The 26,882-nt window shown below is 35.5% G+C and overlaps 1 protein-coding gene across 5 annotated transcripts in view; it reads right to left on the reverse strand.

Moving 5' to 3' along the window:
- The window catches only part of LOC138323415 (uncharacterized), a 30,982-nt gene extending 4,791 nt beyond the window's left edge, over window positions 1-26,191 (reverse strand). Inside the window, exons 1-5 of one of the 5 annotated variants that reach the window (XM_069268020.1) lie at window positions 25,855-26,191; window positions 24,602-24,729; window positions 4,397-4,545; window positions 3,625-3,709; window positions 3,133-3,277 (exon numbers count right to left, since the gene is read on the reverse strand). In XM_069268020.1, coding sequence (XP_069124121.1) covers window positions 3,133-3,277; window positions 3,625-3,709; window positions 4,397-4,545; window positions 24,602-24,697 — 475 coding nt within the window. In that variant the 5' untranslated portion in view covers window positions 24,698-24,729; window positions 25,855-26,191. The other 4 variants (XM_069268022.1, XM_069268021.1, XM_069268023.1 and 1 more) reach the window with 4 other exon arrangements.
- Between the last annotated feature and the right edge of the window lie 691 nt (window positions 26,192-26,882).

A 26,882-nucleotide genomic window follows, 5' to 3' on the forward strand; every position in this document is an offset into this window, starting at 1 on the left:
TTTTTTAAAATAAAAATCAGTTGCAATTTGTACACGATATGTAATTAAATTTGAAAATAAGAATTCGGAATAAGAAAAGAAGGCAATTTGAGGAATATTTCATCTACGCGTGGTATGTAATTCACCCATACTTAACTTCGTTTACAAATATACATTGTAATGTTATTATAATTGCTAATAGAGTATACATCAGTTATACTCTTTTTTATTTTATAATCATGGAAATTACTGCTTTATTTCTTGATTGAATCACATTGCACTGAATATAACATGGTAAAAGACCTCTACGTAAGCATTATACAAGCATAATCGATTTGAGTGTTAGATATTAATTACTCTGTGGTATTTGAAATTTTAAATGTTAACATACCGTGAAGTTAGTAATACAAGCGATTAAAGAATAATTATCAATTATGTTAGATAGATATTTTTCTCGTTAGAGAGAAATTGACATACAATGATTATTTCTATGATCTTAACTCCCCTTGAAAAAAGAAGGCATGTGGCTAATTCTATAATAAGCTGTTTTATAATTCAGTTATACTTAATCAGTTCGTTTATAGATACACGTATAATATGATACCCGGTAGTGTCGTAAAACATTTTGACTTATTTTTATATGAACATTATGAAAACCATTGCATTAGTTCTTATTTAATTACATGAACATTATTTATTGGACCTAACTTTGAATGGCGTTTCTCGTTGATCAAGCGGAGCATAGTTGTGGAATATCTATATAATACGATTACGGTATATATATCAGCGTTCGTTACTTCTGTTTTAAACAACTCTTTTTATTGTAGAAATCGTTGCCTCACTGCTTAAAAATAAATGTTATCAATAAGAATAGCTTACATTGGAACCAATGGAAATGCATATAATTTACATGGTATATCATAAGTGCAATTTATATTGTAATTAAGACGGAGATCCAATTATGCTTTATAGAAAATAACACAAGGGTTTATAGGATGTTTATCTATATTTGAAGGAAAAATGAAATCATTCATTTTAGGAGAAAAGTAGAAAGGAACAACACCGAATATGATGTTAATAATTTTGTTACCATGTATGAAATTTGTTTGAATATAACAGCATTTTAAACGATTTTAATAAATTTAACAAACGTCAGTTCAAATGATCAGACTTTCGTTTTTTCACTCGTTTTAACATTATTAGTATTATTGTATATACATGTACATGAAGTTTAAAAATGAGTATTTCCGATTACAAAATTGTAATAGTTGAAATAAGTGAATAACTAGTGGTAGCTGATCTTATTTGATACCTATACAATGCACGAGTAGTTTTACAGAAACATAAACTCCATGCACAGAGGTATTCTTACAATTTCAAAACAAAATTATCAGAAATAAAAGAAATTAAAAATAATCCAAATAATAAATGAAAGAATGTGTAACAACTACTAGTAATACATAAAAACAATACATCACAAAAAAGAAAAGAGAACTCAGAAGATAGGGAAATAAAGCAGAGGATAAACGGCAACTTAAAATAATGCATGCATGGATATGTTTCAACAACAAAAATGGCTATCCACTTATAGTTTAATGTACCATTTACTTCAGATGACGAAATCGAAAATAACACAAATAGCTGTCGTTTCAAAGAAACATGTATTTTCTCGACCTTATGAAAATATCATGATGTTAAAAGTTTCCTTTCTCGTTAAAGATGATTTGTTTACTGAGACACATAAAACGAAAACGAAAAATAAAGGAAAAGAATTTAACTGTGACAGAACGTACAATGCATGTTATTCCGTTCCTAGATCTATATAATACCCGACAGTGCATATCTAACACGGTTAAGAAGCTGCAGAACAATACGGTTTGTCAGCAGTGGTCTACGTAATATTGCCGTGTAGTAAAGTATCAAATGTCACATCATTGTGTTTCCCCCAGGCTTGAAAATGCAACCAAATACAGCGAAAAAAATTAACTAATCAAAATGGAGGACAGTTTGGCGTTCACTTTCCCAGATACTCTAGCTGTATTAGGAGAGATATTTTCTAATTTACATCATGTATTTTTGAATATTACGACAATGGTTGCATTTATGGCCATACCGGAAGTAGACACTATGTTGAAGACAGAATGATGACGTCACTAAAGCCTACTAATCTAATATGTCACCTTTCTTAGACGTTGCAGCCTGACCGAACATTTTTCGTCGTTCCCAAACAGGGGCTGTTGGATAATTATCTTCCTCCTCCTCCCCGACTTCTTGAAACTCGTTGTTGCCATTATTATAACGCATGTCCTCTGTTATGTCCAAAGGATTTATTTCAATAATAGTATATACGGACCATTTTCATATTATCCTACCATAACAACAAATCCTACGATGACAATAGAAATCCAACAAACACCCAACAGCAAACAAAACAGTTTTAAAAGGTGGATACTTGAGGGAGGGATTTAAACAATAGCATTGGATGGATGAAGTATGGCACACTACAAGCGCGTGCAAGGGAGTCCAGTACATGACAGATCCGACAGTCATCCCAACATCGTTAGACGGCGAGGAAGATAGAAAGAATGGACAAAGTGTATTTGTTACAGTTACAGAATGAAAAAACTCCTGAATTGAGGGGCAGTTAATTTGACATATTTAGCTTCTGGTGAGTGTTTCAGAAACATTTTAGACTGCAATTATCGTTATGCATAACTGTTAATATTAAACAATCACCTTTGAAATAAGTTTATGCAAATGCGTTACAACGATGAGGGATTTACTTACGCTGATGTTGAGGAGGCTTAGCATTAAATGTCTGCTTCCTCTGTGACACTGGGACATAAGAGTAATCCTCCTCAGGCACCGGATCACTCGACCGAATATAACTAGGCTGTTGGTCCTGCAGTTCTACCTGAGCCGACGATGGACTTTGATAAGGATAGGATTGTCCGGCACTAAATTGGCGCATTGGAGGAGGAGCTTGAGGAGCTGGTGGTGTGATCGGCTGGTACGAGGAAAAAGACTTGGGTGACAGAGCACTATCAAGACTATCCTGGACACGCACCATCATACTGGATTGAGGGGAATATTGCTGTTGGTGGGAAGAAGGGGGTTGTTGAGGGGACCACCCGGCTTTCGCCTGTGGCTTACCGTAGCTGGCACCAAAATTAGTGGTACCACCTCCAAACTGGTTGAGTGTAATTTTTTTCGGCTGGTGCCCGGACGTATTCTGTGGTGGCGGCATACTGGGGGCTGCGTAGGCTGGCTCCGGCCGCTTCTTTATAGGAATCTGGATCTGTCAGGATACAATTGGATAGGATCAATGACTGAGATAGGCAGTTATATTCATATTTGAGAAATAAATACCAATTTTATCATTTGAAAATGGTCAATAAAATAAAGTTATTTGTCACTTTACTTCAAAGGTTATTTTTTAAAGATAGAACAGACGTTTTCAGAAATAAATTAAAATATATCAAACGATATATTACATAAAGTCACAAAACAAAAATAAAATTACAAAAACGTTTACCACAATAATAAGTAAATTGACTTATTAAATTTATGTTCACAATGTAGCAACTGTTATCATAAAAGGACACATTCCTTGTCAGTGTGATTCGGTTATATACGCATACTTACAGCTCCAGGGAGAACCGGTGGTAAATTAGATGGAGCTCGTGTTGGACTTTGAGGATGAAGAGGGTTGATATTAGGTGTTGCCGGCCTAGATAACAGATTGTAAAGTAAAATATTGGATAACATTGGATACATTTATTATTACATTATTCAAACAAATTGTTCAAGAGTGGTTAATTGAAATCAAAAATATAATTTAAATTCATTAATGAATTGAATGAATGCGCATGGATTGAATCTAAATGGTGCAAACAAATCAACATTAATTACGCAGTAATCATGTCATTGCTTCTGGCATAATAAGTCTAAGCCTATGACTAGTATTTTGTTTTAAACAGACAAAATGTTTTCGGAAAATCGGGGTATTTGTCCTGTCCTACAACCCATTTGAAAATGATCTAAATATCAGGTTACAGTCGCATTAAGAATACCTCTGAAATGCCATGGTAGGTTCACATCAACCCTAAATCAAGGTTGACCCTGAATTTCGTTTTTTTTTTTTTTTTTTTTTTTTTGTTCTTTTTAGATATATTTTATTACAATATTATTTACATCAAATTGATCTGAAATGGACCTGAATGTCCTAGAAGACATTTTGCATGTGTATTGCATTATAATAAGAGAAATGTTTGTTACAGCTTTGTTTTTAAATGCCTGTTTGATATAGCCACACTTAATTGATCATTAGTTTAATTTTCCAAAATTAGTTCAAGAATCACCATATGACCGTTACCATCGTAGTATTTGTATGTATATCTCCGTTGTCAACACCCACCTTTCTATCAAGAGTTCGATCTGTCCACCGGCGAATTTGATCTGGTCTAATGCCTGTTTGTGAGTATAACCGTCAGCGTCCCTCCCGTTAATTTCAAGAAAAATGTCTCCTCTTTGGAGTTCTCCCTCAGCGGGAGTGTTCGAAAAAACCTGAAACACAAACGAAAAGAAATCAAGTATATATCCAGTACCGATGAATAAGAAGCCAATGCACAAATGCTTCGTCTTTTGTTTCAAATCTTTACGCCTTATCTCACTCTTACCCACGATGTCGTGCAGGATTTTTTTTCTGACACTCCTGAAGTGTTTTGTATAACCTAACTATGTTAGGCTAATAGTGTCAAAATTGTACTTTGATTTGTTGAAAAAGATTCAGGACCCGTCTACTCTACAAATGTTAATGAACATACATTTATTGATGTAAGACAGTTTTTGGTTTGGGCGTGAAAACGAGTTTAATATCATCAAATAACTGACATTGGGAACAGTATGCTCAAGTTTGTTTTTCAAGAGACTGCTCTAGTAGTAAACGATAGAGAACGTATTCTACCAGCGTCTCTCTGGAGCATCATGATCGGATATAACAATATCACATAGGGCGTTTACAGAGAAATCTGCCATACATTGGAAGAAAGATGAGATTATCTATAAGACGGGATCTGTAGAGTCCTTGTTGTTATTTATACGATAACAGTGCTCCCCCACACGTATCACCTCTAACATTACGTAGGCTGGCATCTATTGTTCTGGGAATAATGTCGTCATGGTGATGTTATACACAAAATATGTTTCAGGTTCGGGGAGATGGGAAATCCCAATAAATGTTTCATTTAGAAAATAGTTTAGTTTGGTTTGTTTAGTTTGTTTAGTTTTACGTCCTATTAACAGCCAGGGTCATGTAAGGACGTGCCAGGTTTGTTGGTGGAGGAAAGCCGGAGTACCCGGAGAAAAACCACCGGCCAGCGGTCAGTACCTGGCAACTGCCCCACATGGGATTCGAACCCGCATCCCAGAGGTGGAGGGCTTGTGGTAATATGTCGGGACATCTTAACCACTCGGCCACCGCGGCCCCTATTTAGAAAATGTTGATCACCTTACTTATTTTGTGTAGATCATGAAGTTACCATTAATGTCGAATTACATTGAGGGTTTTATTTCGCAGTCTTTAACACATTACGATAATGTAGAAAAAAACAAAATTGAAATTTAAAACATTGACAATCTCAAATTTGCTTAAAACAGTAATGTCATATATTGAGATTGATAAATATATCTTAAAAAATCTTCTCAAATGATAAATAATTTACACAAAAAAAAACCAACAGAATATAGTTATATAATGCATTTTTCTTAGAAGATACCAACAGTTATTCAAATTGCTACTTGTAACAAGATGTGAACGTGTATACGTCTAAGCACTTTTTCACCATGAATTGCGAAAGGTAGTTGTGATATATATGCGTTTTATAACATGATGTTTTCTAACACAGAGTGTACGGTATAAATAGGTACTGGTGTACACACACACACAGCCCCAACACGATCAGATCTTGAAGGAAACATTCTTGCCTGGTGTTTATTTTGAGTACACAGCACCATGTTCTGATGGAATGCTTGTCTCTCGATAATTGCCCAACTCCCGAGCTCCGGCTATGTGGGAGGGGGTACACGAAGGGAAGGGAGGGGAAACAAGCAAAATTTCACCCACGCGCATAGCTTGTGGAAGCCGTACAGCACACCTATTGCAAAGTTCCTTACCGAAGTGGTTTACATACTGATAATTGCATTAGGTTTGAGAACGCTGGCAGACGATTCACCTTCGTCTGTGGTCGTACAAAGCTGTCACTTGAATGACGAGAAACCAAACAGGTGAGAGGATGTCGAAAAGTATGGTATTACATCGTGTAAACATCCCATAACCTTCAAAACCTCAATATATCTCGCTGTTACAACAACGCAAGTAACTTCTCCAGCTCAACATCAGCGTTTACGAAGATGCAAGTAGCTCACCGCAGCCATTTGGAAAGTAAATGATAATCTGAGCACACGAATTCTGCAATATTGTTCCTGTTTAGACATGAGTATGCGTAATTCCTTCAGGTTAAGACTCTTTTTTCAAACAATTAATAACGTTTTGCTGAGCCCCTAATAAGCGATGTAGGATTATGGTATTTGTACTGTAAAAACCCTGGTTGAAATAAACCAATAGGTGAAATCCAAATAGAACTGCACATCCCTAAATGACATGCGTCACAAGCGATGGTGATTCAGAACATCAAATCAATAAACAGTTTTCTACATTTTACATCGTCCCCATCTTACAAACAATTCAAAAATAGCCGATGTTAATTATAACGTATGGTGGAAATAAGCCACTATCACCATAAGGCCATAGCAACAGTCTTAGTCCTAATCAACATCTCCCTATGTTTTGAGCAACACACAATCGACATCCAGGCAGGAACAGGTTCGGTGTCTATGTTGTTCTACTGACAACACATCTGCGTCCATTCATCTTTCTCGTTTGTCCACTTTAGGTTGATTTTTTTTTAAAATCTCCCATTCGACAAGCAAATATAATGGTGAAAAGAATGTACCTTTCCTTTACCGTGAACTTGGGAAAGCTGAACAGCCTATACTAAAACTAGTGGATAGATCTGGATATTATAAAATACATAGTATACACCATTATTATTGGTCTATATTAAAGCGGTTTTTGATAACATAAATCGGTATATGAAGCTCGGATAATGATATAACAAGAAGCTTCCATCAATTAGTATTCACTTGTAATGTTTCTGTGGAAAACCATATCAAATGGTAGTCTGGTATTTCCATGTGATCATCAGAAACACAAATTATGAGAAGGTTGGCTTATACTTGAGCCAGTAACCTCTAATTCATCTGTTGGCAATGAGAAAATCCAAACGCAGCCGATAAAGCTTTGATTGTGCCGCAAAAATACAACTTCAAACAAAAAATGTAGTTCGAGTTCGAGTAATACTCTACCCAGGAATAAGTGCAGCGCGAATGTTGTAGCAAGAACAACGTAGCTCGGATACTGGGGTTGAATCAAAGACATGATTAATCAGCGTATTTGAAAAAAAAAAGTTTTGGATTGCACATTAATTGATAATACCATGTTTCAGTGCTACTCTTGGATCTGGGAAATGATTTGGGCAAACCATTCCTAGAATAGAAATTAATCTAAATTAAAGTTATATTTCCAAACTCCATATAGTTTCTGATAAAAATAATAAAAATAACGATGACGATAATGTTTATGGCCTGAAACAACGTTAGAAATAATCGAAATGTAGTCATATTTTGAAATTGATATCGACACTAGAAAAATCATCGAGCGTCAAAATAAGTAACATCGTACCAATTAATATCGCCAAAAATCGATCTGTTTACTGATAGGAAGATACTGTCAATGTTCTCCTTTCGCAATCTTAAACTTTTCCCATTTCACTTCAATACACACTAGGAAGTTAATGTCACTGGGATGTGCGCTCTTTTTATTTATGTTCACTCTTCTTGTTACCTCAGCAGACATCATTATATTGAAGGTATGACGTTAACTGCCAGATAGCAATATTTTAGGGTTTCGGTGATCCTCACAGATAGGGTGTTGACAAGGGAGGTAAGTAACAATTAGACAAGGGAGATAACTGACAGTTGATGGCGTTATACACGTGTACAGTGACACGTCTGTCCGTACAACATTACCCGGGTGTCAAAGTGAGTTACATCTACAGTGTGTGTTACCACTATACACCAACGCATTCCAGCGATTCTGAAGGTTACTCTAGGGCAGAACTACACAGGAAGACTTTTCCGAGGTCAAGAAATCCACAAATATGCTTAACAGATAACTTACCAATTTGTTTCCAAGGTAATAAATATCTACTCTGTTACTTTGTAATCAATCTGTCAAATAACCATTAAACATATCTATAAATATCTTCATTTTCATTACAAGCACGTCATTCCTCGACTTTTTTTCTTCTTTTACCCCTCCCCCATTTCTTTTTCCGGCATTTACGTAATTCCATTCCAAAACAATCAATTTTCCCTTGTAAAATAAAAGTCAACGAAAATTACTCTGATCCAATAATGCTTCCACAAAGCCCCTGGCTCATACAAATCAACATCGTTCCTCACTTACAATTTTAACATTTCAGCAAATAATGGATCCTATCTGTAGGTTGTTCAGACGGAAGCAAAATCATCTAAACCATGTACACACCATGTTTGCTAAATATAGTTCTCTTCCAATTATGATGGGGTATCTAGGACAACCTTTAAAACAATTTGTTTACCGGCATTCCAAACATCTCCACTAGTAGGACCATTCGATAATGGCGATCCCTGGGACTTACCTTGATCTTTACCAAGGGTTCACTATGTCTCCTCCAAGGAAAGACACGGATATTGGCCATACCCTGACCCCGGGCGAAATTACCTGCTGCTGTGGAGAGTACCGGAAGTAGATATGTGACGTTGTATAATACCAGTAAACATAGAGAGTGACAGTAATGAATCCCTACATACTGACAGAAAGCTAGATATGCTACATTTTGGACGTTATCCTAAACACAAAGAAGTTTGTGTTACAATCTTCCTACATCATTGCTATTTAGAATCTCAGACACTGACCGTTAGCTTGTATGCCTAAGGGCAGAGGATCATTTCCTTACTTTATCAGCAATACAAATGAACTTGCATGCTTTTATCTTACCGTGGATGAAACTTGGCGCGTGCTTCCTATAATGTTCTGACAATAAAACATAAAGGTGGTCTTCCTTTTCCTATTTATATGCAGGTTGACGTGCTGGCATTTTGCTCTGATGTTAACCGTTTCATTTAGATAATGACAAAATGCTTAGACAGTAACACAATGGCTTTAAACACCTCGGTTGGATACAGAGAAAGTAGTTCACTTCTTTAAAAGCAATACATCAACAGTTTGCTTGTGTATTGTTTGTTAAACCAGGTTAAGACCGAAAAAGACAAATTGAAACATGCGGAAAGGGACACTGTGAACTCATCTATCGCACACTCTATTTTAGAATGGCCTGCTAATTAAATTGCTATTATTTTTTTTGAATTTCTTAAATTCTTTAACTATTAAAGATAATTTACCTCTCTTGTCGAGTAGCTCTCGTAGCGCAAAGTCATTCTCCAACAGAATGCAACATTAAGCTTCCATAAAGAACCCGTATGTCAGCAGAACTTTCCGTCACACCTGCTACGGCTGCCTTATTTAATGTAATATGATAAATTATATAGAATCATGGGTAATCAATACACATCCCCGAGTAGGTGGAGAGGGGCTTTCAAAGTAATTCCAAAATATTTCTCAACATTTTATGATAAAGATCAACGAACATGAACCGACGGCTTTATATTTTCAGCAACATGCTATGTTTAGTACTTGAGCGTTTATTCATTGAGTAGATACTGATCATGTTTAGTTTTTTTCCTGTATGTAAAGCATGTTACCTTGAGGCTGAAAGGATAACAGGCTGGCTATAGCCATATGGACGGAATACTAAGGTGAAGAGGCTAGGCATTCCTTAACGAGACGTTTAAACAAAATGTAGCAATGTTTGGGAAACAACATTGACAACCTTATGGCAGATATCAGCCAGAGGATCTATTCATAATTTGGTGGTGAGGTGTTCAACCTTCAGATACACGTAACAAAACTATAGACGATATCTTATGAATTATTCAATAGCAGACAAGTCACATTATAAAACAAAATGTGATATCTAAGAGATAATTATATCCCAGTAATGAAAGTGATGGACAGGGATGATAGGCACTTATGATAATACTATGAAAGCATGTTGAAATCAATGGTAACAATATGTGTATAGGTAATTATCTGTATTCTTTAGTTAAACTCTTATCCTTATTTACACAGTAGTTGAACGCAAATCACCTTACTGCTTCTACCGCAATGATTAATGTAATGATAAAACAATATTCAAACACGAAACCAAAACAGTTTCAAGATAAAAATAAGTTCAAATTGACGATAAATTAAAATTGATTGTGTCGTCTTAAAAGATTGAAACCTAAAACGAAGACTTCCAGATTTACAAACAGGGAAATGTAGCTTTAACATGTATACAAAGGAATGAAAACGACAAACATCCATCAGCTATTGTCCTAGTCATTATTGTTTCAATGAATCCAATTTTTAATTGACAAAGACATTAAGACGGTAAGACACGAGATTAGAGCATAGAATACGTGCCAATTTAACATCATCTCTGTACAATTGGAATGTTATCCTGTTCCACAGTGATAACCCATTAACACTTTACAAACGTCATTTGTGGTTTTGATGAAGACAGACGGGAACACATACTTGACCAGGGTAATGTATACGAAGAGTGCGCATGTACTTAACGATGATGCATTAGTATAAACATGTTTGTGTCTTTCCCTACAGAGATACAGACTGTAGTGAGAGGTAAGTAATCCCTCAAAAACTACATACGACCATTTAACCTTTGGCTTTGATAAAACATTTCCCACTTTTATCTTGGAACACCTATCTGCACTGGCCGAAAAAAGGCAATGTCGCTTGGAGAGTGTTAAACAATAAACATCTGTTTCGAATCGTAATTATATCGGGTGTAGAAAAAATGATTTTAAGTTTCAAAGATAAAAATATTGTCCAAGACGTATAGATTTTGGAGCATTCGATATACATAAATAAATATATTTTACGGAAAATCAACTTTTGCGATTTTCTTGTCAGATAATTAAAATATTGCGTTATTATAATCATTTCGTTGAAAACCTTAATATTTACATTTTCACTGCAGCTAAACTATAAAACGTTACCAAGCGCAGTTTGCATTTATAAAGTCTACAAACACATACGCTTACTATGACGTCATTATTATTGTGACCACACAATTGTTGTACCAGCGATCACGGAAAATTGGCTGTTCCATCCTTGAGGATAACGAAAAATTTATCTATTTTAGATGCAAAATCCTATGGGATTTTTATAAAGATATAAGAATTGGACGTCTTTTGGTTGGCATTCATAGTTCTTATGAATGCCAACTGAAAGACGTTTAGTGTTAAGTATTGGGTAGAGATCAAGACAGCTCGTAGTAGGTAGATGAGGACCAGACTAAGAGGAATTACATGTTGAATCGTAACAGGACACTAGGACAGACAGGGAGGAGTGTAAATTAAGGATATAATGATGAAGTTATGGTTCCCGATCGTTAAGTCTGCATTATCTGAACAGTTATCCTATCTATATTGTATATAAGTGGGTTACACGAACCATATGTCTCCAACAGCAGCTCTGCCACCATCAATGCCAGCCTGTTATCTATCTATCTATCGTGTCATACCTGTCCTACTGTAGGACCCCATTATTGGTTCATCAGAGTGTATATCACCAAGCCAGGGGGTAGATATCATTACAGAAACTATCACTTAACAGATATCGTCTGCACATCAATGTACGATAATAGTCCACATACTTATTATACTTTCTTTTCTTTCGTGTCGCAGTTTCATTCATGAAATGATCCACGATACCAAAGAAACACAGTCTTGCATTATTCGCGATCTTCTATTTACCAAAGCCAGAGGAACCATGGATAGAAACTCGGTAAACTCATCACTACAGTGCTTTTGAGTAAAATCCTCGGCAAATCAGGATACAATGTATTCACTTAGAGCAGGATCAACTATTAATATATGCCTAAAGAAGTTAGTTTGAACAATTTTGTTTGGATATCCACACTCTTGTCGAAAAAAACACCATAGATGTAATCCTTTTCGAAACACAGCTTTAGTACACTTTTACCGTCAACGAATAAAGAAACTTATAATTGGTTTTGAACCCTTCTCCCTGTATTGTAAAACGATTCAGCCTAGTTTGTTACTTTTGAATAACCATACACTTTTTATTTATAATCTCTTCCATTCAGTAACTTCCACATTCACCTGTTTTAAGATAAGCTGTGTCTATGGTTATCTCATGGTCTATAACATGATATAATTCTAGGAACTTTCTTTAGTGGTTTGGGACATTCACACTATTTCAAAGGTAATGGGTCAAGGTCAGACTGTTCGTGGTTAGGCAACAGTACAATGATTCCAGTAACACCTAGGGCAGTAGTAGTTGATTTTTTATATTCCTGGTTCCAAAGCAACGGCTAAAACTGTGAAAATTTACAGTAAAAACTCGTTTCTGGTCATTTCTTTAGTTATCATTGTGTATTACTGGATTAACGAGGATGTTGACATTTAAATGATTCGCCATTTTGTTTCTTTCTCATCTTTCTGTTTTCAAAGAGATCGTTGGCAATCCCTAAACCTTACACGCAATACCATGCTCCGTAATAAAAACAAAAAGCTATGTGGGTTAGACCTAAATAGCTCTATTGGCTTATTGAAGCGTTCTTTTGTTTATATACATCAAACCTTCTTTGTGTTTCCCTGGTGATGTTTACAGCATGTACTTGTAATTATCTGTTTCCCGTAAGACATCCGCTCTTGTAATTAACACTGATATATAAGCAAACATCACTTGGCTAAAGACATTTTGGAAGCTACTGACTAGGTTTGTATTGTTTTTGTCATGAAATACTGCTGTTTTCGCGGTCGGTCATAATTCTAGGACGAAAACTGCACTTCATCCCGGAAGTTCATAGTTTGATATTACCAGTGCCGTTAGACTAATGACTATCAAAAAACCTCTCTATCTGCTCTTATCTGTAGCCGTGTCACTGAGTCAAAAGCCTTCTTCTGCAGAACTGCAGTTTAGTTGTACCAGTTTCGAGTTCATTCAAGTACAGAACATGTAAAGACAGGCGGTGTGTGGTTTGTTTATAATTGGTTTCAATGACGTGATTCATTTATAAAACGTAATTGCTGATAATGACTGCAATTCTAACTAACAGATGTATTGAGTTGCTGCGCGGGGCAGCCACAGTGAACCTCTCGTTCATTTCCTGAACAATGAGTACACTTGCATATAATAATTAAAACACATAATTTGTATATATAATAAGGTTATCTGATACTAAGTGTTACGTCATACTATTATGAGTATGACGTCATATTTTTCTCACAATGTAATTACGTCACAATCGATATCTACCCGCAAATAAGATAGTTTTACATTATGTAAAGACAGAATATCCGAATTCTCTTCAATGGTTTCGATAAATTATTTATCTATATCAGAGGACACAAATTACGTCATGACTTCCTCATACCTCTCTCATCGCATGATAATAGTTACGGAATCATCAAAGACATTACATTAATCCATTATATACGACATTCAATATAGATTAATGTAACGAATGAATGCAGAGAACAATAAAAGGATGACGTCAGCATTATAAACGGACGTCAAAAGTCAGTCCCTGAGAAAAAGTGGGGTCAAGTATCAGGGGAAACATGCATGTTATGAAAGTGGGGTCTTAAATAATCCTGTTTAAATACACTCAGCTTCTATTTCAGAATTATTGAAGGTCTACAAAGTAACGATATATTACATTTCAAATAACATTGTACATGGTACATATCTTTTAGCATTAGGTAACCCCATATAGTATATATAATACCCTTTGTATATATTACACAATGCCAAACTGTTCCACAGACGCTGGGGGCTACATCCCACGTGTTCTGACTCACTCACACACATCATACCACAAGTATGTGTATTGATACAGATATAAACCTAACCGATTGATGAACGCTGACCCCTTGGTTACCAAACTAACAACTAGTATCAATTTTCCTCCAATAACTACCTTACGTGTACGCTGTTATAATACAGGCAAATTTTGTAGTGGTTTTTAGCTGCTACCACTGGCAGGCGTTCAAGACTGTTCCTAAAATGAACATCTGTAACGTGAGCTCATCACTCCAACAGTAGTTTATCTCTCGTTTCTCTTCCTACATTTACTTCTTTTCCCTTCTAATACAAACCAGACGGGGTTCCCACAGGTAGCTCTTAACTTACATTTAATTTGCACTATACATTCTTCAGAAATACCACAATCACTCACAGTTTATCAATATTAATCCCGACGTTTATAAATGGTACTGGATAAAACTGCATCCAGATTCTACACAATCGTAAGCCGGCGATGATATCCGATGCAATGCCCCCTAAGTAAGTATGGTTTTAACGGCGTACAGTAAAAATCAGTGCATTTTGCGCGATGATCTGGTTTTTCTCCAAACATTTTTATTTTTATCACTTTCATCTTTATATAGGCACGTGCCACTTTTTTTATCAGACTCAATGACGTAAGTGCACATGCGTTACATTTCCTTTGAGTAGTATCAAGAGATACTGCGCACATGTACATGTGACTGCTAATTAGATGGAACATACTTGAGGTATGTGATTTCCAATTACTGACTGTTTAGTGGCTTGTGTACCAGATATGTGTGACAAAAGTACATTCATAACAGTAACATCAAAAGGTACACAATATACAGTGACGAAAATAATCTGAAATATAGTTATTATCATGATCTATTTTGAAAGTACCACATTTGATAAATCATATAGCTATTTATTTTGAGATAGATTTTTTTTTAATATCATTTTAAAATATCTTTATATTCTTTATCTATGTTTGTGGAGACACAATGATAGCTTTCTCACATGTTCTATTATCATTAATTATTTTTGATGAAAATATATATGTATATATATATTTGAAGGCTTCAAATGCCTCTTTTTGCATTTTGTTCTTCATTTACTTTTATCAATATTTGAACTGACGTTTTCCATTGGAATTCTTCCGTAACAACAAAATCGTAAACGAAACACATATCTACAAACACAACATATCCGATCGGAGACTCCTATAAAGGTATACAATGATAACAGAACCATGTGTTCAGGAATAGTAAGCGTTTCGCTGCTTCATCTATCGCCCCTAATAATACAAATGTGGTTCAAATCCGAGTAAAGTCAAGGTTTGAAATGAATATGACTATCCACAATGGAACATTAATGTACGATAAGAAACACACATTAAGTCTGACTTCGTTAAATACGAGTGATTAGTTATGGAATATCCTTCTTTTATCAATTTCAGTTACGATTTCAATTTCCAATTTGGTTTCTGCGTTGGGGTTCTGGATCTAGAGCATTTTCTGTGTTTCACAAACAGCGAAATCGTCCGTTCAAATATTTGTTTCTAACTAGTTATCTTAAAGTTATTTTTCAGTATAAAAAGCAAATATTTGTCAATTTGACATTTTCTCGGCATATATAGGGTGTAACGTGAGGCGAACCTACCGAGTTACAAACGATGTAGCACGATGGAACAGATAAATTGCTTTTTTAGTTTGCCTTTTCTGTTCTATTCCCCAAAATCTTTAATTGCGCGTGCATGTCGGCTTTCAGACATACACCAGTAGGGGGCAGTGCTTTCCTTATCACTGACGCTATTTATAGACAGACGACTGAGAGAATTATTATATCATAGACCAGTGAGTTAATACAAACAGACGCTCGCAATCTCAAAGTCAGCAAAACTTTAGTAACTAAGTAACTACGGTAGATATAAACAGCAAAACCTTAGTAACTACGGTAGATATAAACAGCAAAACCTTAGTAACTACGGTAGATATAAACAGCAAAACCTTAGTACATGTAACTACGGTAGATATAAACAGCAAAACCTACGTAATTACGGTAGATATAAACAGCAAAACCTACGTAATTACGGTAGATATAAACAGCAAAACCTAAGTAACTACGGTAGATATAAACAGCAAAACCTAAGTAACTACGGTAGATATAAACAGCAAAACCTAAGTAACTACGGTAGATATAAACAGCAAAACCTAAGTAACTACGGTAGATATAAACAGCAAAACCTAAGTAACTACGGTAGATATAAACAGCAAAACCTAAGTAACTACGGTAGATATAAACAGCAAAACCTAAGTAACTACGGTAGATATAAACAGCAAAACCTAAGTAACTACGGTAGATATAAACAGCAAAACCTAAGTAACTACGGTAGATATAAACAGCAAAACCTAAGTAACTACGGTAGATATAAACAGCAAAACCTAAGTAACTACGGTAGATATAAACAGCAAAAATAGTAACTACGGTAGATATAAACAGCAAAACCTAGTAACTACGGTAGATATAAACAGCAAAACCTAAGTAACTACGGTAGATATAAACAGCAAAACCTAAGTAACTACGGTAGATATAAACAGCAAAACAGTAACTACGTATAAAACGTAACTACGGTAGATATAAACAGCAAAACCTATATAACTACGGTAATATAAACAGCAAAACTAGTAACTACGGTAGATATAAACAGCAAAACCTAAGTAACTACGGTAGATATAAACAGCAAAACCTAAGTAACTACAGTAGATATAAACAGCAAAACTAGTAACTACGGTAGATATAAACAGCAAAACCTAAGTAACTACGGTAGATATAAACAGCAAAACTAAGTAACTACGGTAGATATAAACAGCAAAACCTAAGTAACTACGGTAAATATAAACAGCAAAACCTAAGTAACTACGGTAGATATAAACAGCAAAACCTAAGTAACTACGGTAGATATAAACAGCAAAACCTAAGTAACTACGGTAGATATAAACAGCAAAACCTAAGTAACTACGGTAGATATAAACAGCAAAACCTAAGTAACTACGGTAGATATAAACAGCAAAACCTAAGTAACTACGGTAGATATAAACAGCAAAACCTAAGTAACTACGGTAGATATAAACAGCAAAAACCTATTAGTAACGTATACGGTAGATATAAACAGCAAAACCTAAGTAACTACGGTAGATATAAACAGCAAAACCTAAGTAACTACGGTAGATATAAACAGCAAAACCTAAGTAACTACGGTAGATATAAACAGCAAAACCTAAGTAACTACGGTAGATATAAACAGCAAAACCTAAGTAACTACGGTAGATATAAACAGCAAAACCTAAGTAACTACGGTAGATATAAACAGCAAAACCTTAGTAACTACGGTAGATATAAACAGCAAAACCTTAGTAACTACGGTAGATATAAACAGCAAAACCTAAGTAACTACGGTAGATATAAACAGCAAAACCTAAGTAACTACGGTAGATATAAACAGCAAAACCTAAGTAACTACGGTAGATATAAACAGCAAAACCTAAGTAACTACGGTAGATATAAACAGCAAAACCTAAGTAACTACGGTAGATATAAACAGCAAAACCTAAGTAACTACGGTAGATATAAACAGCAAAACCTAAGTAACTACGGTAGATATAAACAGCAAAACCTAAGTAACTACGGTAGATATAAACAGCAAAACCTTAGTAACTACGGTAGATATAAACAGCAAAACCTAAGTAACTACGGTAGATATAAACAGCAAAACCTAAGTAACTACGGTAGATATAAACAGCAAAACCTTAGTAACTACGGTAGATATAAACAGCAAAACCTAAGTAACTACGGTAAATATAAACAGCAAAACCTAAGTAACTACGGTAGATATAAACAGCAAAACCTAAGTAACTACGGAAGATATAAACAGCAAAACCTACGTAAGAACGGTAGATATAAACAGCAAAACCTATGTAACTACGTGATATAAACAGCAAAACCTATGTAACTACGGTAAATATAAATAGCAAAACCTAAGTATCTACGGTAGATATAAACAGCAAAACCTATGTAACTACGGTAGATATAAACAGCAAAACCTAAGTAACTACGGTAGATATAAACAGCAAAACCTACGTAACTACGGTAAATATAAACAGCAAAACCTAAGTAACTACGGTCAATATAAACAGCAAAACCTAAGTAACTACGGTAGATATAAACAGCAAAACCTATGTAACTACTATGTTCTATGTTCCAATGATTATCTCTTATTTACTTGAGCACATCCCAGGTATCGGTACATGAACAGCCGTCCCTATAATAAACCTTGCGACACTGAGTGTACGTCAAACTGAGACAATTACACCCTGTTCTAATGTACAACAATCCGCACATGTAATACCGCTATATCACATAATATACAGTCCACATGTGTTGTTTACAGGGGTCTGACGAAGGAGGTTTCTTACCCACACCTCATACATAAACAAGGGTCCAGTAATCTCTCGGTCAATAAAACAAAACAAAAAAGAAAAGAAATGTTTTCATTTTTTCTGCGACCAATACTCCAATTGGCAAACTAGATGCATAGAATTTCCAAATTGTATACATGCATTGCACATTTCAATACTTTACGGATTTATTCTAAATTTCTCCTATTATCGGTTTTATGGATGTGATGTCTTATCGTTCTAATAAGACATCTATGTCCGCTTCACCATAAATATTTCAACGAATATCGGTTAAATAACGTAATATTCGTTATAAGGTTCAAGTTATACAGAAAAACAAATTTTCAATATTTTCGATGAAACCAACGTTGAATATGGCACAGTTCAGAAAGCAGCCACAAACGATGTCATACTACTTGAGCATAATCCTTTACCTGAATATCAGCCAACTGGCAACTATAAAAACAATGGGAAGCCAAGGAATGTCCACTTTTCACTGCAGAGTTTTAAAGGGTTTTACGAGATTTCCTCTAACAGATGATGGCAGTTCTCCAGGGATAGTAAGGTAACGGGAGGTCAGGCATAGAAATCGGCGACAATAGATATTGTGGTTCTGTGTATCGGGGGTCAATTAATTACTCACGTGCAGGTTTGACACTACGTGAAGGGAATTATAAGGTAGAGGGAAATGAGTGGCTAATGAATCTTATCATTAGTTACCTTAGTTGCCATTACAAGTGCCAGTTGGAGATAGACGGATTTAGACGGCGTCAGGTATTTGCTTTTAGAGAACTAGGATCTCAATTGTTTCGCATTATATTTCCATACTGAATGAAGATTAATTTTGCCTAATCCAAACTCTTCATACCCTTCCAAAACGTACCATATTGTATTTTATAACAAAAACTATGATTTGTCGGTACATTAGCTATCACAATAGATGATTTAAGTTTCCAATGAATACCATGGTGTAGACGTTTAAAGGTTCAATAGTTCCTAAATCCTGATACAGTTACTCCATTCATAAGACACATGACAATTAGCTTATATAATGTAATTTTACTGCTACATAATTACAAAGACCTCTTGTGTAATGTTTAACGTGAAATGTAAAACGACTTAGGTATTGAAACATCCTATTATGTTTTTAATTTGTGATATCCTACGTTGCAATATTTTAGCTCTCCCCACCATATCATACCGCTACGAACGCCAAGCTGTGATGAATTAAGAACTATGAGATAATATCTCGCCTGGCTACCTATGACCTTGGACGTGTATACATCAGGACCCATATTTACCTCACTTTTCAACACACCAGAATTAAGAAGATATTACAAACATTCACAAAATTCTTCGTGAATAACTTCGCACGAAATCCGACAATCGACAGTCATGATGGATGCAATTTTTGCAATTCCTATACACTACAACGATGAAGAATGAAGTAATGTACAAAGATCACAATGCAATGAATAACTGTAAAGTCGTTGTTCATATAACTGTAAGAGGATGTTTTGTGCTCTGGACGTCTTTCCTAGGTCAATGGTACTGGAATCAACCTCGGTTTGACCAGTTGATGGTTACTGACTTTGACCATTTAAAATAATTGGCTATTGTTGTTTTCGTTGTTAATGTACCTTGGGTATCAGTAACCTCTCTATGTGCCAATGATTATCTCTTATTTACTTGAGCACATCCCAGGTATCGGTACATGAACAGCCGTCCCTATAATAAACCTCGCTACACTGAGTGTACGTCAAACTGAGACAATTACACCCTGTTCTAATGTACAACAATCTACACATGTAATACCGCTATATCACATAATATACAGTCCACATGTGTTGTTTACAGGGGTCTGGCGAGGGAGGTTTCTTACCCACACCTCATACATAAACAAAGGTCCAGTAATCTCTCGGCCAAGAAAACAAAACAAAAAATATTTTCATTTTTTTTCTGCGATCAATGCTCCAATTCGCAAACTAATGCTTAGACATTTCCAATTGGTATACATGCATTGCACATAACAATACTTTACGGATTTATTCTAAATTTCTATGTTAATTTCAGACACCTTTAATTGCTATTCCACCTTTATCCAAACTATTATCACTGCTGTCGTGCGCTTTTTTCAATTTAATAGAATTTGATTAAACTGATATACAATATAGTAAAACATAGGGTATTACATTGAGTAAACAGTAACATTCAGGCCAGGTCGTATCTGTCCAGTGGCATGCAGTAGAACGTATGGCACTCAGAAGTGTGATGACATTAAAACTGCAAAACATTAGGCATTCAAACACCTGTTGGTAATCAGGTAAGGTTTAAAAACGATATTCTAACATCAACAATGAGCAAGTTAATATAAATAGATAAGGAGGGACTAGGATAAAGAAGACAGACAATTTATCCAACATCTTATGGCCGAAGACTAAATCCAACTTCAAAAGTAGCGACTAGTGATAAGGCATCAGACATCCTCCTTCCTGTTCCATGGAAAGTTATCAAAGTAAACACCGGGGAAGCGGGGTGATTGGTTGGGCGATAGAGAAGGAATCTTGTAACATCATCTAACGATGGTAACAACAGTTGTTGCGAGCTCCAAGGCATAGTTAATCCTGTCAGGTATCCAGTTAATTCCGATATGTATTAAAGCATATAAGTTATTATAAATGAGTATTGAAAGCATAATTAAGCAAACCAAAATAACGATGAAATATTTTAGCATAGTTATTATATCGTAAGGAGAAAGTAGATATTTAGCCGTTGGTATGATGTGTGCATTGCTGTAGTTCGCGGAAGTTGATAAATAAGGTGATAAGGATGTCAACTTCACTTACGCGGCATGTCAAAGTGAAAGTAGGCTGATGGATCGGTAACAGTAAACATTTGGTATGTTTATTAAACTTGATACGGCCATTTCTCTTCGTAAACAAGATACCGTCAATATGTCGGATTCTTTCTTCTATCTAAACTGGGAGACGTAAATTAGCCTCCTTTGAAATTTAAATATAGAACTTATCTGGAGAAAACATCTTAATAAAAACATTGCCTTAGTTAAGAACCGTTTTGAAATGATAACTTTCTAAATATAACAAATTAAATAGAATGTTTCGAGGCATCCAAGCAGACACATCATTGACTATAGAGCATTTAAGACACATGAATCACTGCAAGTTGTCGTTAGTACAGCAGGCCTTCCGATATATTTGTTCTATACATAAATTATATGATTTTGTGGATAAGCAAATTTTTCCTAGAAAAAAACATTGTTTACGTGTTATTAAAACATAATAGATTCAAAATTTCAAATATCATAAATGTTACTAAATGCATTTATTATATTATCCGAAAGAAATACGTATCAATCTGATCAAAGTCGTAAAGGTTTGATTACATGATGTATTAAAAAGAGCTTCTTTAATTTGCCATTCACAGCATCTATGGATATCTACTAATAACTGAACATAAAGAATATAATTTATCTGTTATGCTATTGTTTCTGGTTTTGGTCCTTCTCTATAGAAAGCAACAAAGAACAACAGTAGATGAAATCGGGGTGGGGTTTTTTTTGGGGGTGGGGGGGGGGGAAGGGGAATTTCTTTGTCAGCGAAAGTCGTGGTTTGCAGCTGGCGAATAACATTATGCTGAGGTCATAAAAGAAATGTATAAATGATGCATCTCACAATAGTAACTGTCCAGCTTTTATAACCACAATGACATTGACACGACTTCTACAGGAAATAGACGTCTTACGTCTAGTTATTTACCCCTTATCCTTAGGTAGATTACGTACAAGCACCTGTTTCGTGGACAGTTATCAAAGTAAACACCGGGAAATATGTGTTTAATGAAGAAGATATCGTATAATAATCTGTGTAGAGAAATCAAATTCAGAGGACAAACAGAAGGACATAATGCTACAGTGTGCGGAAAGAAGTTAGGTTTCAGAGCTAAAATAATAGCCTTCCTTGTATACCTGTATATGACATGAATGCGTTTGATTATTTCGTTTGCGTTTGGGAGACATCGCTATATAAAATAAGGTTTTATAGTGTGTCGTTTGATGAATCGTTTGCCTACTTCGTGATGTTTTAATCTTTTATTGACGTTATGATGTCGAGGACATGGGGCAACACATCGATTAACTCATACTGGTATTGTACAAGCGGGCATCAACTGGATACATAGGAGAAGGGAAACTACATAAAAATAAACGAAAATTTGAAAACACAACAACTCAATGCATAGGAGAAAGGGAACGATGTATCAACCAATAATAATCACTAGATATACAGATATAGCGATATCTTAATCATCTTCACGCAGGTTCCATCCAGATGGATTTGCAGTGTATTTGTGAAGACCGTCACTGACAGCTATTGGAGAGTTTTATGTACCCCCAGATCCACCCGTCCGTGACCATGCCTTACCATATCGGGGGATGGCACATTCTTCAATACTCTCGTCATGAATCTTGACATCTTACTCATTCTATACCATCATGTAATGAAATCATCTTCCATATGGCCAAATATCTCCAATAAAATATTTCTGTCCATATCGGCTTGTGCCTCTAATAAAACCTTCTAAAACAACTACAACTCGCAAAGCACAGATGCATTAATGGAATGTATCAAACAATCGCTTCAAACAAACCCCTATTTTTACTCAAATAAGAAACAGGTTTGCACAAAGAGATTTTTGTGGAAAATCAGCATTATTTCGGTATATTTATATACGGTTGCCCAACCGAGGTCTATCATAACCAGGTAAAGGATGCCGTATCCCGTAGGTCGTACTCATGTAAAGCCGCGAGAGAATGGCATACAGATGTTCACGTGTACAGAACATGCCAAAATAATGGGTATGCTATGTGTACAATAAGTCTTTGACACTTTAGAAAGCACCCTTGGTGACAATGACCGGTCATCACCTTGATGATATAATATCTCAAATCACAGTTATAAAAGGTTCTTCTCCAATCAAATTAGTTTAAAAGCAATATTTGATTAACACAAAGACAGCGATATTATTTGATCTTAATCCTTAATCTTACAATACAAAATTTATCTAGAAACAAGTGGTCAATTTTGGTCACTGATCCTGTTTCTGAAGTATTGGATTCAACCTTGGTTTGGCCTATTGATGGTAGCATCCTTTGACCATTAAACATATTTGGCCATGGTTGTTTTTGTTAATATATCGTAGGTTTCTGTAACCTACCTTTATGCCATGCCAATAATAATATCTTATTTACTTCCCAGGTATGTATACAATAAACCAGTCCCTTTCAGTTTATTAACATACAACAATAAAGCAGCTCTTAATTGGTATTAATGAACGTAACTGGCATCTGTCTGACATAACTAATACTTGTCTGAAACCAAACTCATTATAGATCATAGACCAGTTAAATCACTTGCATCTCCATTGAACAGCAAGAAAGCGAGATTATTTAGTCTATCTTAGTTTATGATCGATCAAGATTAAGTAAAACTATGGTACTGATTACCATGTAAAATCCTATGTAACATTATTCGTCATTTAACCTTGACCCATTTAGATTAAGTTCAAAGTTCTTTAAATTTGAGATTGAAAAAGGTCAAGGTCAGTGTCTAAGTAAACCGTGACTATCACAATACCGCATGCTTTGGAGAACAATATCCAAACCAATCATAAACTAATATGGAACAGCTCTCTATTTCCGCTCTTCAGTCTCAGACACTTAAAGTTATTATACGCGAAACGTTCGACTCAACAAAGTTGACATTGAAATACTTGAAAAGGTCAAGTTTGTAGTGGTGAAAGTTATAAATAGCTCAGAAAATATCGCATGCGAGTTTTTCAGAGAGAAAGTTTCACTTACCCTACCGGAAGGTGTCGGAAAAGATAGACCCGGAAGATGGGAGTGAGGCTGGGGAATGGCTAACACTTATTTTAGTATGATAATTGACAATCACCCAAACATATTTCGTCAGTTACTTCCTAACTACCGAGGATCACGCACGCGGCCGCACGTGTAGCCTATATAAGGCGAAGCGCCAGTGCTCGCTCACACACATTCACTATCACTTACCCTCTGTACCACAAGGGGCTGGTTGAGATCCCTTCCGCCCTGCAGACGGAAGCCCCAGGGGGTATCGAACGAATCCCGAAAGAGCTTCACCCTCATCTTCTATTGTTGGTCAGTTCTAAATAACCATCCTTTAAAAAATAAAAGAGAGAAAGTTCACCAACAGTAGACCAGACAACGAGGCATACACAAACATACACACACACGCGAGCGTTAGGGATGCAGAAATATCGGAATGCTACTTATGCCTACAAGTTGCAGAGAATCTCGGTATTACCTACTGCATCAGCCCTGTGTGATATTGTATTCGACATAAGTTTTACCTATACGTACCACGCCGAACGTGCCAACTCGGCGGCGGTGTTAGAAATGTCGGAGACTATCTCCCAACATCGGACGGCGCTCACTCTAACTCAGCTGGAAGTTTGTATGTTTTCTCTGTTAAATGCTTTCTCTAAAACATCTCGGAAACTACACACATGCATACACAGGTAATTCCCATTTGATATATAAATAATAAAAGTCAAAATTAATCGTTAAAGGTAAACACTTCTAAACAATATGCCACAGTATACAATAAAAACAAAGGAATTAATATTAATTTGACAAAAAGAATTCTCGGAATGTTATTTTTGTTTGTTCTGACAGTTTTATAGAATAAAACAGCGAGTGAATACTGACATGAAATAGGAAATCAAAACTCAAAATCAGTGGAACCGAGCCAAGATCCTTGAAAGGGGATGAAATGGGGCATAAAACATGTTTTGTGGAGTAAGCAATTTGATATTGACTATTAAATAAGACACAGTGAGGTTACTCACTGCCAGGAGTGAAAAAAAAAGTATATAAAAATTGAAAGTCATACATTTCAATGTTATAAACATGAACAGTAGATGTATACACAAATATAAATGAACAATATCCTATAAATTTATAATTAGTAATAAGTATTGAACATTGTATTAAAGTGTAGCATAAATCACGATGGTTTAACATACAATTAGTGTTAATGACACGGGCGTATGTAGATAAATGAGGCAGAGAGAGGATTGTTAGTGGGCCATGAAATCCATCTTATCTGGTGATAAATCGCCGACAATAACCGACATGGACTAAACGACTATAATAATCAGTACCAACAAATGCGCGTGCGACCTTCGATAGATAAGATCGCGGGGTTGAGGATGAGACAATAAGGTAACGCGTGCGGGATTTCTAGGGCGACATGTTTTTTTTCTCTAAGATATGATACTAACCTCTTCAGGTGAAGCAACTGCTAAAGAGACCCGACCGGACGGGAATGAGGATCTGGACTCCCTCAGCCACTGTATCTACACACAGAAAGTCGAAATCAAAGAGCTGGCGAATAGCGGCACTCCGAACAACTCGTGATAGTAGTATGTCTGAGGCTGGACCTGGGAGGGTATATTTAGCACTGCCAAAAGATGGGTAAATGCTAGCCGCTTTATTTATCTGTGCTCTTACAGTGTATGAGATTCATTATATCATGAACAAGGTCTGGAAGTGATTCTCGACCGATTCTCAGGTTCGATTGTGGTCCATTTCTAATGCATTCCTCGCGGTATGTGCCGTCTCGGTGGTATACCCCTGATGTTGTACCGCGATGCTAGCTTGGTGTATACTAGAGTTCTGTAGGGAAATGCAGAATGATATAGCACGGGTGCTATATATCCGATATCAGTAAATTAGCGAACATTTAGCGCGAATTATCGGAAATAAACTACTGATAAGTTTAGTTTATTCGTTTCTTAGTGTTTTTCTTATGTTGTTCCCAAAATCATTCATAAAGATATTTTAATGAAAAAAAATCCCAAATATTAAGTCATGTTCGCAGGTTTGAATAAAGCAGAAATTTTATATTAAATGGAAAGGATTATTAATAAAGTATTTGGTAAAATCAGTTATAGTTTATAAAGCACGTGGTATCCCAAAATGTTACATAAAAGATCTCAAATAATTAATATGGAAATTTGTATGGAATGGAAACAAGGATCTAGTCAACAGGAAATTGTCATAATTTCTTTTAAAAAATGGAAAATGGAAATCGAAAATATTGTGTAAAATTATGCACAGCGATCGTGACACATGTAATGCAATATATAAGTAAACACTTGTTAAAATATATGGATGAAAGATCATAGTAAGCTATTTTCTATGTAAATATTATTTAGTTTTACGACTTATTGACATATCGAGAGAAACCTTATAGAAGCAGGGGCATATTTCTATAACTCTTGCCGCTCTTTTATCAACAATAATAGAA

Source organism: Argopecten irradians, chromosome 5 (genome assembly GCF_041381155.1).
Source record: "Argopecten irradians isolate NY chromosome 5, Ai_NY, whole genome shotgun sequence".
Taxonomy (NCBI): domain Eukaryota; kingdom Metazoa; phylum Mollusca; class Bivalvia; order Pectinida; family Pectinidae; genus Argopecten; species Argopecten irradians.